The sequence below is a fragment of the Peromyscus eremicus genome, chromosome 14, assembly GCF_949786415.1.
Source record: "Peromyscus eremicus chromosome 14, PerEre_H2_v1, whole genome shotgun sequence".
In the NCBI taxonomy this organism is placed as follows: Eukaryota; Metazoa; Chordata; class Mammalia; order Rodentia; family Cricetidae; genus Peromyscus; species Peromyscus eremicus.
The window spans coordinates 70578911-70597031 of NC_081430.1; the positions used below are offsets into that span (position 1 = coordinate 70578911).

The 18121-nt window shown below is 39.5% G+C and overlaps 1 protein-coding gene across 7 annotated transcripts in view; it reads left to right on the forward strand.

Annotated features, from left to right (window-relative positions):
• Positions 1-17753, forward strand: part of Lrrc9 (leucine rich repeat containing 9) — an 81014-nt gene extending 63261 nt beyond the window's left edge. For 5 of the 7 annotated variants that reach the window (XM_059279123.1, XM_059279118.1, XM_059279121.1 and 2 more), the window contains exons 25-32: positions 761-869; positions 1473-1612; positions 3866-4002; positions 4953-5170; positions 8401-8469; positions 13326-13466; positions 16018-16089; positions 17531-17753. In XM_059279123.1, the coding sequence (XP_059135106.1) occupies positions 761-869; positions 1473-1612; positions 3866-4002; positions 4953-5170; positions 8401-8469; positions 13326-13466; positions 16018-16089; positions 17531-17743 (1099 nt within the window). In that variant the 3' untranslated portion in view covers positions 17744-17753. The remainder of the gene's footprint in view (positions 1-760; positions 870-1472; positions 1613-3865; positions 4003-4952; positions 5171-8400; positions 8470-13325; positions 13467-16017; positions 16090-17530) is intronic. The other 2 variants (XM_059279124.1, XM_059279125.1) reach the window with 1 other exon arrangement.
• Positions 17754-18121: the final 368 nt, after the last annotated feature.

The following is an 18121-nucleotide window of genomic DNA, read 5'->3' on the forward strand; positions in this document are numbered from 1 at the left end:
TTTCTTTTACCACTAGTCATATTAGGTTTAGTATGTATATATTGGTTGGTTTTTTTAAGGAATAGCAAAAACATAATTACATCTGAAGAAAAGCATGAAAATCAAAATTAGTAAAAAAAAAAAAAAAAAAACCCTGTTAACACTTTTAATTGTATCTTGTTAGTTCTAACGGGATCCTTAGACCCATGACAGAATGTGAATGTGGAATTGTTATGTTCAGGCTCCGACTTGTCTGGCATGTGGATCTCCAGAGCCTCTCAACAACCATGGGCTGCAAACACCGTTCTCAACTGAGTGTTGAAACCAATGCTTTGCAGGTCTTCCACAGATCTCAGAAAAGTCTGGTTTCGACGCCCTTACTACTGTCTCCTTCCTGTCCACTCCTGTCACTTCTTGCCACTTCAGAAACCGCCCACTTCACATATGTCCATGGACGCTTACAACCTGGTTATCTTACGTACTTGATAGACTTACTTTATCAAGTCTGCTGTGATTTCATGGACTTGTATGTTCATTTGTGAATCAACTGGAAATGTTTATTGTATAAGTGTCTTCTACAGTAATTGTTTAATGGTTATAGAGATGGTAGTTTTTTAAGTAATCAAATTCTATGTCATTTTCTTCATACCGGTGCAACAAAAATATACACTTAGCTGGACATGGATTTCCAATATTTGACATTGCACAGAACTTGGGAGTCGTTTAGAGGGAGCTCACCCTGTCCCGTTAAAGTAATGACTGTATTTGCTTTCTAACTCAGGACTGTGGATCTGATTCCAGTTGACCACTTTAGGAACGTGTGCAACGTGAACCTGCAGAACAACAACCTCACCTCCTTCAGCGGCCTCATCTACCTGCCCAATGTGAAGGCATGTTGCTGCAAAGCTGTCTTTCCTCTCACAGACTTCAGCACAAGTTTTAATCTTCATTTTACACTAAAATGTATTTCCTTACTAAGGTGTCGAAATTATTCCCTCAATTGTATTTTATTTTGTTCTCACTAATCAAGAAAAAGTCTTAGTTTTCCCTTCCAGAGTTTTTATTTTTTAACAATCTATCTTACATCATTGACTTACAAACAGATCTCACTCTTCAGTAGGAGATGGGATGCGAGGCCATGTCTCTAGTGAGCACTTATGAAATGAAGTTGAGAATGAGGTGATTCTCAGCATCTAAACACAGACCAAAAATACTTCCTTAGTAATTATTTCATCTGTATCAGGCTTAGACAAATCAGGAGTGCAGATTGAGAAAGCTGAATGGCTGGCTAGTGTCTTGGATATTTTATTTGTAGTGATTCCCCAACATGTAAGTTTGTTAAAAACACATTCCAAGCTAAATCTAAATACTTTGGGATAAATTATTTTATTTTTCACAATAATATATTATGAATTATGTTCTCTATTCCAAGTATTAGTCATACCATTTCAATGTATCATGGACATTTGATTAATAAGATGTTCTTTCTGTAGGTCTTATGCCTCAACTATAATCATATTGAATCAATCATACCTAGACTGAAACCTCAGACTCACTTAAGCAACAGACAGCTACTCTACCAGAAAGTGCCTTCTAGTGGCTATGGACAGCAAGGAGCCTCAAAACTAAACAGGTATGCTCTGAAAGTCTCTAGTTTGTCACACTTAGAAACAACCAAAGAAGTAACACAATCTAATACACATATTTGGCTGATTTTAAGAATTATTTTAACAAACTATATGCCAAAAATAAACTTCACGAATAAAAAGGGAGTCTGTCATTTTTCCCCAATTCTAACATTAATGGGAAATATATCACTTGTGAAGCTCAAGACATATCTCTTGCTCTCCTACACATCTATAAAAGAATGAATGGGTGGCTAGACAGATAGACAGGTGGACAGATAGACAGATGGAAAGATTGACAGAGGTATGTGTGCATGTGTATGTGAAATGTGTGTGTGTATCACCAAGTCAAAATATTTTTATTTTCATTTTTCTCAATGAAGAACATTCCTTGTGTTTGCCATCTTTATTGAGGTAGTTTGCATATAACGAAGTTACCACCTTCGGTGTGCCATTTAATGATTTTTGACAAATATATTCAGCCCTGTAACCACAGCTGACACCACAGTGTGAAGTAACTGCCCCTCAAAACACCCTCATTTTTCTTTACAACCCCCCTCCCCAACATCCCAGCCTTTGGCAATGGCCAGTGATCTGCTTTCTTTCCCTGTAACTTTGCCTTTTTCTAGAATTGTATAATATTGGAATTACATAGAAAGTACTTCTGTAGCTGGAAGTTTTCCTGTGTCCCGCCCAATCTGTAGCCACTCAGACCCAAGTAAACACACACAGGCTTATACCAATTAAAACTGCTCAGCCATTAGCTCAGGCCTACCACCGACTAGCTCTTACATTTAAACTCCGCCCATTTCTGTTCATCTATATGTTGCCACATTTTCTGTGGCTTTACCTGTGTGCCATTACATGCTGCTCCCTGGACAGTGGGCTGGCGTCTCCTGACTCAGCCTTCCGCTTCCCAGAATTCTCCTTGTCTGCTTATCCTGCCTATACTTCCTGCCTGGCTACTGGCCAATCAGCATTTTATTAAACCAGTGTACAGCATTATCCCACAGCATACTTTTTTCATTTTTATTAGCATTTATTAATTGTACAAAATAATGGGTTTCATTATGGCATTTCCTATGTGTACATAACATACTTTGGTTATCTCCAATCCCCTGTTATCGTATCCTGCTCCGTCCCACTGCTCACTTCCTCCACCTCCAAGCCCTCCTTTTACTTTCATTTTGTGTCTAGTTCCTTTCACTTAGCTTGCCTTTGAGACCTGTCCCTTGTCACTGCAGGGGCCAGAGATTAATTTCACTACCGTGCTATGTACTGTTTCAATATATAGATTATAAGAGTGTAAGCCAGCTAGCTTATTTTTTTTTCAATATTGTTTTGGATGTTCATAGTTCTTTGAGTTCTTTTTAAATTTTAAGACAGTTCATTTTCTCCTAGAAAGCTTTTGATCGAGATTGTATTTAATCTACTCATCAATTTGAAAGAATTCATCTTAATAATATTCAGACTTCTAATCCACAAACATGAAATAATTTTTTTACTTACTGATACCTTCATCAGTTTCATTCACTTGTATGTATTTATCTATATATAAATTTTGTGCTTCTTTTTTGGAATTTATTCTAAAGTGTTCTGAAATTATTTTCTCTTACACTATTGTAAAAAGTGTAAGAATTGTTTTCTTAATTTTATTTTTAAATTTTTTTTTTCCGAGATAGGGTTTCTCTGTGTAGCTTTGCACCTTTCCTGGAACTCACTTGGTAGCCCAGGCTGGCCTCAAACTCACAGAGATCCGCCTGGCTCTGCCTCCCAAGTGCTGGGATTAAAGGCGTGCACCACCACCGCCCGGCTTATTTTTAAATTTTTTATTGGCACTGGAACTTCATAACATTTTTATTATTTGATCTTGTAGCTTTGATGAAGTAATTTATTAGCTCAATTAGCATTTTTGGTAGATCTGTTAGAGTTTAATAATACAGGAATTATGTCCTTTGAGAATAAAGGTATGTGTACTTATTCCTTTCTAATGAAATACAACATTTTTCTTTTTCTCACCTGGTTGTATTGACTTCACTTTTCATTGTGGCTTTCTGTACTTTATTCTTTTCCCTATAAACATTTTTAAGAGATAAAAGTTATTATTGTTATTATAAAAGCACTACTCAACTATCATGTATCAAAAGTTCATACAAATTTTTATCTTACTTTCACTTTGTAGTAAGTACACTTCAGACCTTCTTTTATGATAAAATTGCTTTCAAATCAAGTTAATGACCTCAAACATAACTGTGTTTCAGAGATGCAATGAACAATGAAAATTTGCCTCCAATAATGCAAAGTTTAGAGGTTCTTCATTTGGGATACAATGGAATTTGTAACTTAGTCCAGCTACAACTGAACAGACTAAGAAACTTAAAATTCCTCTTTCTACAGGGTGAGTAGACATGCTGTTTATAAACCCTGTAAACTGACTGGATTATCACCTTGCTTTAACAAGCAAGTGTAAACATCATCAATTACTCTAATGATCACTAACAACAAAAATTTATCAAATATGATTATTTTAAACAATTGATTGCATATACTCATTGTACCAGGTACTATTATATAGGGACATTTTCATACAACTATATATTGTAGGCTGAGTGTATTCTCTACCTCCCTTGCCTCCCCATTCTGCCCCTCATTAGTCGGTCCCCTTTGTTTCCTTAGATAGTTTCATTTCCACATATGAAGTTTGTAATCTGATTATTGTGATTATATCCAGTTGCATGCATTCTCTTGCAAAGAGTATATTATTGTTCTTCTTTATGACTGAAAAAAAATCTATTGTATATTTATCCATCATACTTTCTTAACTATTTCCCTGCTGTTGGACACCTGGAGTAGGGAAGAAGAAATAATTGAGGTTCAATGTGGTTAAATAGTGTACCCAAGTTTGCACCAATGTGTTACGGTATTTAGGTCTGTCTAATTCGAAAGCAAATGCAGTTTAGATTCAGAGTTGTATTAACCTATACCAATAATGACCTGGCCCACAGTGATATCAATAGAAATGGTAAGTCTAAAAGTCAGTTGTAAAGGAGTAAATATTAGGATTAAATGACTAGTTAGATATATCAAGAAGAGAGGAAAACTAGTCCAAGATTATTTTGTAACTGAATTAACAGATTGATAAACTGGATTGCTAAGGCTAGATAGTTTTTGGGGGAAGGCTGCTCATTAGAGGTTAGGGAAAGACCAGTTTGTGTTACAATTTTGAGACATCAAAATAAATGTTCTTTTTTAGTTTTAGAAATCATTTGATAAATATTTAAATAAAGATGGGTACATAGACTTTGATTCTGGAAGTCGGGGCTCATGCAGCATGTCATAACTGTTTAGGAAATGAGATCAGCCAGGTGGAAGGGCTGGACAACTTGATCGTCCTTCAGGAGCTGGTTGTCGACCATAACCGCATCCGAGCATTTAATGACAGCGCTTTCGCCAAGCCGAGTTCCCTGCTGACCCTTCATCTAGAGGAAAACAGACTGAGAGAGCTGGGCAAATTGCAGTCTTTGGTCAAACTGGAGAAACTCTTCCTAGGATATAATAAAATCCAGGTAACATTCTTTGGGGGTGTTGTCGTTTTGAGGTTTATGTAGTTGAAATTCCCTGTGATGTGAGCATAAAGCTCCCAAGTACACCAGTGAGAGTGTTGTGACCGCTGTTCATCAAGTCTATCTCAGGCATATCACAAGGCATGTGCTGTACTCTGATACAAAGAAGTCTTCACCACGTCTAGACTTAGGACCCAGACGATACGCACCCACCCACTGATGTTAGTTTAGTTTAGTTCTAAAGCTGGTCTCGCCAATCCTCTCTCACAGTTTGTACTTAGTCCTCAATGCTCATGGTCTAGGCAGTCTCTGAGGCTCAGCTGAAGCCTTCCTCTAGCCCATTCACTCTGCCTTGTGTCCTTGGTCTACTTGGTATTCATGTCTATCTCACTGACCTGGCTTTTACACTACAGCTCTTCCCACTCAGGTCTTCCTTAGTCAGTACCTTGTTTTATGTACTCGGAATTCAGCTGCTACTTTTAAAAGCTGAATTTTTAAAGCTGGGCCTTCTTAGACTGTCTCCTGAGGTTGTATACAGGTACGAGAGCTGGTGTTTGTATCAGCGTTTTGATAATGACCTACATACCTACTTTCACGCATGCTGCTTCTGCTACCCACACTTCTAAGGTAGCTTCAAAGACAGGCTGAACTGTACACTCCCCCTGCACGAGCAGGACCTGTGTCCATCTTGTCCATATTTATGTCACTATAGCACATGGTACAAGGTAGACACTAGACACGACAAATATTTGTCTGTGGCTCTATTTGCTACAGTTCATTAAGTCTTTTCGGGGATAATACGAAATGTCTTTCCAAGATTAGAAGAAAATCATGAGTGATGTCTCTTTTAACTTAGCAAGTAAGAAACACACATAGTGAGAAAAATAGCATGTATGTACCTGAGTTATCCAGATTCAAACACCAGTCTGAGGAAAGCCTGTCCAAACTGGCAGTGAGCTTTCCAACACTTTATTTAGGAGAAATAAAAGTTGGAAAAATTGATGTTCTATGGAAATATTCTGGCAACAGTAAGTGAGCTTACCAAAGAGACTTAGAGCTGGGGGAGCAGTTCTGTGGTAGAGCGTGTGTGCAGCATGCCCAAAGCCTTGGCTTTAAAAGCCTGGCAAAAACAAACAAACCCTCCATGAGCTTTGCTTATCAGTTCAATCATTAATACTTGACGCCTTGGACATTTGATTGGTTTCCTTCTTCCCACACCACACAGGCTATCCAGCTCAGATTTTGTGCAGTGGTCTGTAGCTAGAGTTTCCCTGCCTGGCCCACAGTCTGGGCAAATCTCTCTCACCCGCCAGTCCCACAGCCACTCAGACCCAACCAAGTAAACACAGAGACTTATATTGGTTACAAACTGTATGGCCGTGGCAGGCTTCTTACTAACTGTTCTTACAGCTTAAATTAATCCATTTCCATACATCTATACCTTGCCACATGGCTCGTGGCTTACCGGGATCTTCACATGCGACTTGTCATGGCGGTGGCTGGCAGTGTCTCCCTCTCTGCCTTCCACTTCCCAGCTTTTTTCTCCTCCTTGTCCCGCCTATACTTCCTGCCTAGCCAATGGCCAATCAGTGATTTACTTATTGACCAATCAGCAGCACATTTGACATACAGACCATCCCACAGCAGTGGTCTCAGAGTAGGGGAGTGTTTCCTGAAACATTTCCATTTATACTTAATCATCTTATTAGAGGCCATGGCCTGTAATTCTGTAGATTCCAGGTTAGTTGACTATAAGCAGTCTTCATCCAGAGAGATCTGTTAAGAGAATGCCACAAGTAAGAAGCTTCCTGGAGAAGGCCATTGCTCTGTTTGCCGGGACACTCAGTTAACAGTATGCTTAAAGGAGCTTAGCCTAGGTGACCAGCTTCTCCTCAGGATGTCCCTGCTCACCTGTCGACACCCTGCTTGCCATAAGGGATGGAGGAGATGGTAGATGAGCTTGGTATGGTAGCACCCTCCTCAGCAACTTGAACAGAATCATGCTTAGTGGGGTTTCCTGTCAAATGTAATACCACTATATGGTAACCGGTGACAAATCACAGGAGACTATTCACGAATCACTGAAGGAATGACTGAGTTTTAGCGGTTCTTGAATAATTTTAGCCTTTAATTTTTACTCTTATGGTATTCATCAGTGAGTTTAGATGGGTTGTTTTACCACTGAGCTTACGCTGATAGTCGGTGTTATTGTACCTTTGTGTGACCATACACAGTTAACTGGAGGAGAAAATAAAGGCTTGGGAGTAAGAGCGAATTGGAAACCTAGTTGAATTCTTCTGAAACCATGTTCTTTCAAAACCTTGGCTGTCCATTCAGATTGTCTTTTGAGGAGAGACTTTGTCTCTGCATTCATACCAATTTGGGCAACCTGATACAAGCATTAATTCTACAAGTGAGCAGTCAGAATACAATGTCTGGGTTAGCCAAGAATGATAGGACAAGAGAAAAACCTATTAAATATTAACAAAGCATGAGTACTTCAGATGAGAGGTAGATGTGGTCTCTCGTTGACCTATAGGCTATGGTGTGGAGCTCTTGACTTACCTCCCCAATATGTCCAATAATGTAGACTGAGAAAAGTGTGGTCTGTTGTGTTGGGTCTAAGAATCATTGCACCACAAACAAAAATTTCAGCTTCACAGTCCCATTTGATCCCCATAGCTAGGTGACTCCTCTGTCTGACATCCAGATTCTCCACTACTTTTAAACTTATCTGAGCATACAATGAAGGCAAAATACATACATATTAAATAAAAATAAGTAATTTTTAAAATTTTGCCAAAGCTACACTATTAGAAATTTACAGTGATGTTAAGTGGATACTAATAAATAGTCCTATGCATTGTGGAGGGCAAAACATTTAACCAGAGAAACAGTTGTAATCTGTTCTGTCTTTCACAGCTAGTGTATCAGAGTATAGCCAGTATCACACATTCTTCTATTATTAAGGTTGTCATCTAAGCCCTAGGGTGGCTTATAACTCTTCTGGAAAATTTGCTGTTCTCTTGCAAGTACTGCTGTGTGGCTCATTTTCCATGTCACAGTGCTGTCTTTGCAAGTCATGTATTGGGAGTCTACAGTCTTCACTTGGGTTCACTCAGAGGATCCAGTTAGAGCTACTTGAAATCTAAAACTTGCACACAACTACTTCAGAGAGGTTTACGTTAGGAGATGTAAGCCAACCAGATGACAATTCCTTACCTTTTACACAGGAAATCACAGAACTGGAAAAACTTGATGTCATCCCTTCTCTCAGAGAGCTTACTGTCTATGGCAATCCAGTGAGTATTTACCTTTAAAACCTAGTAATTTCCCGATTATCATATGTAAATTTTTAGAAGATATGAGAAAGTTATTTGCTTTTTCTATTTCTACATACATAGCTAGTTAACGCAGCACAGTGTGGGGCTTAGTCTTGTCTCCACATGACTGCACTGCCAGCCATTACTGTCAGATGTAAGCATGTGTTCCTCCCATTCTGCACTGCAGCATCCTTTGGCTCACCAGCCTGTTGCTGTGCCCATAATATTATGCTGTGTTAGTTACTAACATTTTGTATTGTCTAAATTCTTGGAGAGTGTTTTTCCTTATCTCCTCTTCCGTCTCTTCTTTCTAATTAGATCCTTCAATTTCTTCATTGTCGTCACTATTCTTGACCCTTTCACTTTCCTGTGAATTTTAGGAAGCAATTTAAGTTAAGGGAAAAGTTTGTTGATGTTTTAATTCGAATTGCACTTGTTGTAAGTTAATTTGGGAGACATTAGTTGCTTTTCTCATTGGAGTCTTTGAAGGGATCGAATAACTAGCACCCATGCCCGTTTAACTTCTAAGCGAACCGGGAAGCATGGCAACCGAGTGATGGCCTGATGTGTAGTGTGCTGAGTGTTCCAGGAAAACCCAGCAAAAAGAACAGACAGCAGAAGGTGTAAGACTGAAAAGGCCACGGGGCAGCTAGGTCCAGGGTTTCACAGAAGGCCGTCAAGGGCAGCAGGACTGTGAGTCAGAGAGGGAGGGTTATATGATGGTTAGGACAAAGGGTCTTTCGTCTATGCCGGAATAGTTCATTTCAAGCTGGGATCAAAGAGGTCAAGTTTATTCCTGTTGGTGGTGGCATCCAGACACAGTCAGAAAGCTTTGCACGATGCTCTAATGTTTTGTTTGTTTTTTTTCTTTCTTTCTTTCTTTTTTTTTTTTTTTTTAATTTATAGTGCTGGGAAACTTTGTGGGGAAATGGGTCAGGACTGCTTGGGAACTCTTGCAGGGGTCGTGACCCAAGATGGCAGTGATCAGGTCAGGCTGGATGCCTGTCTTGAAAATACCGAATAGGCATGCTGATAGATTTACGGAAGTATGTAGTCTGATTGCAAAGGACCAGGAAAGCCCTGGTGGAAACCTCTCTGTGTGGGAGGAGAGAGCTTGGCACAGCCATAGCTGGTGGGAATGGCAGAAGTCATAAAGCCAGCACAGCTGCTTGACAAAGATCCAGCAGAGCTGAGCCACCTGGTGGCTGATGTGCCACTTTCGGTTTTCATCTCTATGTGTTGCATACTTGGGGGACTTTTAATATTTGTGTAATTGGGGGTATTGGGGGATGGGAAATCTCTTAAGAATCATTTATGCCTTCTCCCAGGAGTACTGCTTCTACTTTTCCCCAGGGAAGTCCTGAGTATACTGCCCCTCCAGCTTTTAGGGAGATATCCTTATCTACTTGAAGGTCTTCCTTAGGCCTTGATGTTGTGACACATAAAGAAGCCAGAGGTCTCTTTATAAGGTTACGAGATGTTCTTGAAACATCTGTCCCTGTACTTACTCAGTAACAAGATAATCAAAACAAAGTAAACCTATAAGGTCAACAAGATTTGGTAGGCTAGCAGAGTTGGCCGCACATCAGATTACAAGACTCTTTCTACTATATGCTAAGGCAATTACGTGGCTTATACAGCAACAAAGTTAGATTAGCTGAAGTTACCTCTGCCCTAGGGACTTTTACTGATGGATAAAGAATGGTGTGGAAAGATGATAAAAGAATGAGGTGTCAGAACCTTTCTTTGTTAGAAAAGTTAGCTCATGTAGAGCCAGGATTAGACATACAAATAAATTCTACAAAGATATAAAATTTGAAACATTGTATTATGCCAGAAATTGAATAATAACTACAGCAGCTTTGGCCTGAGGATTTTTCTTAGGCACTCTAACCATTAAGAGTTAATTGCAGCCCGGCAGTGATGGCGCACGCCTTTAATCCCAGCACTCGGGAGGCAGAGGCAGGTGGATCTCTGTGAGTTTGAGGCCAGCCTGGGCTACAGAGTGAGTTCCAGGAAAGGCGCAAAGCTACACAGAGAAACCCTGTCTCAAACCACCCCCCCAAAAAAATTGCATTAACAGACTTAATAGAGTACACTACCCTTAAATTCTTGGGGTGAATATAATTTATTTTATATCTTACTAGATTTAATCTGATAGTATTTGATGTAGCATATCTGCATCTATGCAGATAAAAGCTATGATTCTGTCTTTTTATCCCAGACTTTTAAATCTGGCATAATGTCTTTTGCTTTATAAGATTTATTTGGGAGCACTCCTTCTATTCCTAGTCTGTGGATGGTTTAAAGACCCGTATGGTCCTTGAAAAGTAACTGGACCTTATCTCTAAAACAGCTCGACTCCAGTTATTTTATAAGCCAGACTTTAACTTGCTTACTCAAATTCCTCCACGAGTATAAATCCCATCATATTTTCTACTTCCTCAGAAGCTCACATTGGGAAGTTAAATTTTTCTAGATATTGTTCTTTAGACTCTTAATGTATGGCTATCACAGTAAGCTCGTGATGTCCTTTTAATTCTCCACTGTACCTATTTTGTCACCCCTCTATACCTAAGGTTATCAATTTTTACTTTTGCGTTTTATTCTTGATAAATCTTGCTGGAACCTTGTTTCTTTAGAACACCATAGTTTTCCTTATCAAGGGCATTGTTTGCTTTCTGTTTCATCAACATCTATTCTTTATCATGTTCTTTTTTTTCTTGAAAATTTTCAAAGAAAGTTTTACTTTTCATATTTCTCATTCTTAATCATTTTAACTTAATATTAATTTTCAATATATTTCTAATCAGTAAGTTGTAGGTTACACAGTGCTGCTCTAACAATGTCCTGAAAGTTTTTATATATGTTGCTTTTACTAATCTTCATATCTCAAAATCTTCTACTCTTCAAAAGACTTTATTTTCATGTGTAAATGATTGAGGGCTGTGCATATGTTTCCATTCATTTTAAATCTATTTTTTCTAGTTCCTAGCTGTATCTTCATCATTTTCCTCCAGTTTTGGAGTATTTCAGTCAGATGAAGCAGGCTCTATATTCTTTGGTATTTAAGAAAATGGCTTTGTAACCTAGAATGTGGTCAGTGGTTAGTTTGGCTGTTATATGTGTTGGAGGTCTTTCTCCATCACGGAGCACACCCCTACCACATTCATTTCAAGCAGTTTGTTCATTTTCCTTTCAGTTTTTTTTTTTTTATTTTATTTTAGCTTGCTCTGGAACTTACTATAGAAACCAAGCTGGCCTCTAACTCATGGCAGTCTTCCTGCATTAACCTCCAGAATGCTTCGATGATAGGCACGAGCCACCAGGCGGCCCAGCTTAGTCATCTGTCTCCAAGAATTTGTTGTTCTTTGCTATTACATACAGTGCTGTACACTTTCTGTATTAGGGGTCCCCAAGATCACCAGCATTTCAGAGATTTTCTAGAGAGACTCAATCAGCTTCATGTTTTCCTTATGACTAAGATCAGTAGCAATGGCATAGTAAGGATACACAATCAAGACTGGTTATAATGGCATAGTGAGGATACACAATCAAGATTGGTTATAATGGCATAGTAAGGATACACAATCAAGATTGGTTATAATGGCATAGTGAGGATGCACAACCACAGGGTATGAGGAAGAGAAAGACTGAGTCTGGAAGTTTCTGTATGTGTTCTTCCTTGTGCTTTCTGTCCCATGGCAGGGGACACAGAGCACACTCTTCACTCAGCCACAAAGATGGCATCTCTTATGTGTTATGTTTTTATTCAAGGGAGCCCCTTAGAGACTCAGCATTCCAATAACTGATTACATGGGCACCCTTTCTCAATCAAGAACTGCAATTCCAAATTCCAGATGGGAAAGAGGTTGAGTATAAATCCTACTATTTTTAGTAATTATCAAGATATAGTCACCTACCGTTATCATCCAAGGAATAATAAGCACGTTCCCAGGTCCGGGTCCCAAACCCCAAGCAAGAGCCATCCTGGCCAGCAGAGCCTTCTAACACCAAGAGACCACTCTACTGAAGTCTTTCTACCTACCTTTTTTGCATATATGCAATATTTTTAAAGCAGGTTAATGCTTTGAAAAGACCAATCATACCGACCAGAAGATGTTGAATTAACTGGAATAGGGTCTTTTGGAAAACCTCACATAAGCTAATTCCTTATAAGTGAACTTTCATAGAGTTCTACCCACAAGCTGAGATTTTTCTCTAGCTAATGGGCAATGCTACAGCCTTAAGAGGGATGGCAGTCTGAGTGTGGGGGCACACACCTGTGATTCTGGGGGCACACACCCATGATTCCAGCACCCGGAGGCTGAGGCCAGAGGACTGTTGGTTCAAACCAGCCCGGGATCCATCGAGGGGGTGATGAAAGACAAGGGGAGGGGGAAGAAAAGGAGGAAGAAGCAGAGGAGAGAGACTAAACCTCTTAAGAGGAGCCTTAGTTTAAAAATGTTTTCTATTTTCACTGGACGTCACAGAGGATTGAGAAACCTTCCGGGAAAAAGTTTCTACCTGTAGCATCTAATATTGTTTGTTTGTTTGGTTTGGTTTTGATTTTTTTTTAAGACAGGGTTTCTCTGGAAAGCCCTGACTGTCCTGGAACTCACTATGTAAACCAGGCTGGCCTCAGAATCAGAGATCTGTCAGCCTTTGCCTCCCAAGTGCTGAGATTGAAGGCGTGCACCACCACCGCCTGGCCTAAGATTGTAAAGCAGCTGTTATCATCATCTTTGTGTCCTTTCCCAAACTGCTCTCTTTTGAAGGTTAATTTTTTAATGAAAGGGATTTGGGGAATAAACTATTATTTTACATTTCTTTAGATTTGTAGAAAAATGGTGCACCGCCATGTGGTCATATTCCGCCTGCCTAATTTACAGATGTTGGATGGAATCCCTATAAATGCAGATGATAGGGCAAAGGCTGAGTTTCATTTCTCTGAACTACAAGCAAAGAAAAATTCGGTAACTACGCTATTTACACTTTTCTGTTTATTGTAGATTATTGTAAATGAACATGATACCATGTACATTTTGACTTAAATGTTTAGGCATATGGGGTTTTGTAAACTGTAGTATTTACTTAGTGACTACTGTCAAAGGCAGCTCTTTTTCCTAATAATGCATTAATATAAGACAGATTATTTAACATTTGTTTGTTCAGTGCTCAGATGATACTAGAAGGTAAGAAACTGGGACATGCCATTTTTATAAAACTATCCATAAAATTGCTTCACTTTAGGCAGAGAGGAAGAAGGGGCATTTTGATCTCAACTTTCTGGACTGTGTAGTTCACCTAATAGAGATGTGTGCTGCTATTCTTACAGATTTGTAAGAGTGCTGGGTTCTTTACTCATGAGCCCTAAAATGACAGAAACAAAGTTATAGAATGAAGAAACAATAAAAACAGGCTCTTTAAGAGTTTAATCAATAGCCACTTCTGTTTGCTCATGATCATCCTCTAAAGACCAAATTTAACACAGAAGGATGATGCTTCTTAACAGACACGTAGAATTATCAGAGTTGAACCTTTGCAAAGCTTGAAGAAGAAATGGAGGAGGGAGGGGAACCAGTTGAAACTTGTAAGGCAATCAAAGAGATGTCACAAAGACCTGGAGCAGGTGGGGAAGGGGGTGTAATTGAACCTTTAATGTAACTAGAAGCAAAAATCCAAGGACATTGGAGTCAAGGATCCAAGGTTTCATTAAGAACAGGATCTTCACTTGGGAAGCAGAGGCAAGAGGATTTCTGAGTTCATGGCCAGCCTGGTCTAAGGAGTGAGTTCCAGGACAGCCAGGGTATCAGAGAAATCCTGTTGAGCCAGAGAGGCGGGGGAGGAAGAGAGAGAGAGAGAGAGAGAGAGAGAGAGAGAGAGAGAGAGAGAGAGAGAGAGAGAAAGAAAGAAAGAACAGGATTTTGAAGGAGGAACAGGTGAGGTTGTTCCAGACAGATGCCCTCCTCCTGGGCTCTTGCTCAGCTTCAGGATGAATATGTGCTGATGGACAGGTTCTCCTCAGGCCCTTCTGATCCACTCAACTCTCCTCGCTTTACTTCTCCCGTCAGCAGTAGTCACACACTCCTAGAGAGATGGCTTTGTTTCTTCAAAAACCTGCTGTGTGGTTTGTATTAAGTCAGCAGATGAAACACAAGTTCAAACTTTAAAATATGATTTCTATGTTCATATGAAAACCAAATTCAATACTTTGGAAAGTCTGGATAAAGAATAATCACACACACACACACACACACACGCACACGCACACGCACACGCACACGCGCGCGCACACACGCACACGCGCGCGCACACACGCACACGCGCGCGCACACACACACTCGCGCGCAGTCAAAATGGGAATGGGATTTTAAAAAGCTATAAAATGCAGGAGAAAAGATACAAATTTAGAGAAACTATGTAAGAATACTAATTTTTAAATCTAGAGAACTTATTGTCTCCAAATTTTCTCCATGTCTTTAAATTTGTGCTGTCTTAAAGAAACCAGCAGAAGAAACTATAGGCAAAATCTTAAAGGCCAGCTAGGCAAATTGTCAGTCATAGACCCTCGCTTAGAAGATGACCTTCACTAGGCATGGTGGGGCACACTTATGGCCACAGCCCTTGGGAGACAGGAAGATCAGAAGTTCAAAGTCATCCTTGGCATGGGCTACCTGAGAGCTTGCCTCCAAAGAGGCAGAGATTTCTTCTTCATCAAACATATGCACATTTGAAATTTTGTTAAAAGATAAATATGAATTATATTGGTATTTTTTTCTTTTTTTGTGGTGCTGAGGGACAAACACAGGTCATGCTAGGCAAGTGTCCTACCACTCAGAAATAACTTTACCCCTACTTGCAATTTTTATTGATTCCTTGACTTTTTAACTCCAATTTTTAAAAATTCATCTTGACATATTTTGATAAAGGCATTTCTAGAACAAGTTAGAGTTAGACATATAGGGACCTCGAGGCTCATAATTGTTCAGTGTTAATAAAAAATAGTTTTAAAAAAAGAGATTGATCTATAGGTTAAAAAAACTTGAAGTTCTAACTTTGCATTCTAACAACCAGTGTAGCTAATGGTACTGTCTAATACCATGTACTCCAATTCCTGCCGCAGGCTCCACTCTTCCAAAAGAGAACAACAGATCAGGTGAAATTTAGTTCAGTGGTTAAGCCCTCTTTCTTGATCTTCAAGCCACCTATTGAAAAAACACATGCCCCGTGAAATAGTTTTCTATTGTGCTTGCCTCAAATCATCACAAATTCACTGCTTCACGTAGCACGTGGTGACTGACTCACAGCCCTGGAAGTCAGAAATCTGAGACGGGCTTAGACGGAAGCATGGGCCGAGCTGTGTTCCTCCTTCTGGAAGCTCTGGAAAGGAACTCAGTCCGCGTTCTTCCCAGCTTCTAGCTGACCGTGGCTCCTTGCCCTCAGCCAGCAGTAGCCTCCCTCCCCCTCCGCTTCCATCCTCACAGCTCTTTCTCACACCCTGACCCTCTGTCTCCCTCTTTTTAGATAATCCAGAGTAATCTCCCCACTTCAAAGTCCTTACCTCAGTCACACCTGCAAGCTCCTTTGCCATGTAAGGTAAGGTCTTCATAGGCTTAGAGATGAGGCTAGTATCATCTGTGGGGAAGATGTTCCTACCACACTGCAATGTGAGGTTCCACAGGGACACGTGGAAGAACTATTGTTTAGTCAAAATGTGTAAGCTCTATTTTAAAGTCATATTGCTAAATTTTAAAGCAAGTCATCACTTACAATAACTTTAAGACACCTTTTTCTTAATATATAATTTTGAAATTGGCTTAGTTTATCAAAAAATATATAGACTCAACCTTCAGCATTACATTTCGTTAGTGTTTGTGTATTTTCTCTCATGAATTTCTATTTTCCATTACTCTAACATTATAATGATTTATTCAATATAATTATTCTTGCCTTTTGAATAGTGCTATAAAAAATAAATTAACTATCTACTTTTGTTACATAAGCAAACATCTTATTTAAAATTATTTTTGATCCATCTATACCCAGCAAAATAAATGAAGTATTTAAAATATTTGTCTTACAAAAATGTATTTTAAAATTCAATAATAATTCTTACTTTCATGGCTAGAACAAAACTGAACTATTATTTCTTTTAGCTATTTAGAATAAACAAGAATAGAAAAGACTTCAAGTTTCTCAGTTCACATTTCTTTATTTTGGTTGTGGCTGTTTCTTTTTAACAGCAGAAGGGCAAAGAAGTACGGTCTAGACACTTACACCTCAGCATTTTAGGGGTTTGGCTTTAATAGAAAAGTTAACAGCATGCCAAGTTAGTGACAGAAAGGGACTCCCAGGAATGAGCTGTCGGGCCACTGAGGACTGCATGGCATTTAGTTAAAGGGCCTAGGTGCCCACTCAAAGCTGCACTCTGGGTAGTGCTTGCTGAAGTCAAGCTGGTTACTCCCCACAAAGAGCAAAGGCCTGTATCTCTAAACAAATCAAACCATATGTTCAGACTTCATCTCTTTAAACAAGCTCACAGCCCTGAGGAAATAGTGCAGCCATACATTTATGCAGAAAGCAGTTCCATTCCCAGCACCCACATGGTGGCTTATACCTGTCTATAGTTCCAAAGGGTTCACCACTTTCTTTTGACCTGTGCTGGCACCAGCATGCATGTGGTACACATACGTACATGCAAGCAAGCAAGACACTCATACACACAAAGGAAAAAATACATATTTGAAGAAAGGAAAAGAACCGTTACAAAGGAAGCACGTTCTCGTGTTCACAGCTTTGCTCTTCCCTGCTAAGAGCTTTGAAAGTAGGAAAGCAGACCATATATAATATCTGAGGGATGTCAGCCCCGTGCCTGCAGGGTTCTACCCTGTCCCTATTTACAGAGGTACCAATCCCGAGCTGAGGCAAGCATGTAAAAGTTTTTAGGTTGATTGTGTAGTGGGTCTTGTGATAAGGATGCCTACTTATCTCCGCTTCAGCGGGAAGATGCTCTTCACTGTTTTATTTTATTATGTAGCTCGTGCCCGTTACCAGCTCTCCTACAGACGGTGGATCCCTCTGCCACGTTAAAGCCTCTCCCATTAAAATAACGAATGTTATTCTGCCTGCTGGATTTAGCCATTTCTTGGGACCTGACTTCACCTTAACTCCTGAAGTTGAAGGTATTTTTACAAAGAGTTTCAGAGAGAATGTAAAAACAAACAAACAACAACAGCAGCAACAACAATAAAAAACTTTAAAAAAAACATTTGAAATGGCAATCTCATTTGGCTTCTAGTGAAACTTAAAATTACATGGTTTCATTTGCGTTCTTAGTAGTACACATTTTGGCAGGTTGTCTGTGGCCATGCCGATTTCAAATACCATGCTATTTTTTCTTTCTATGTTAGTACGAATGGGTTGAGACTGATCTACTCTCACCATGTGGACAAGAATCCCCTGACTTCTTCTCATGATTTTACGTTTTATGCATGTCAGAGTGAACAACCACCAAAACCAGTCCAGCAGAGTATTCTGCTGAAAGCAGAAATCAGAGAATTTAAAACATAACAGAATCTTGTAGTCACAGAGTGTCTTTCAAAGAGACACAGAGTGTCTTCCAAAGAGA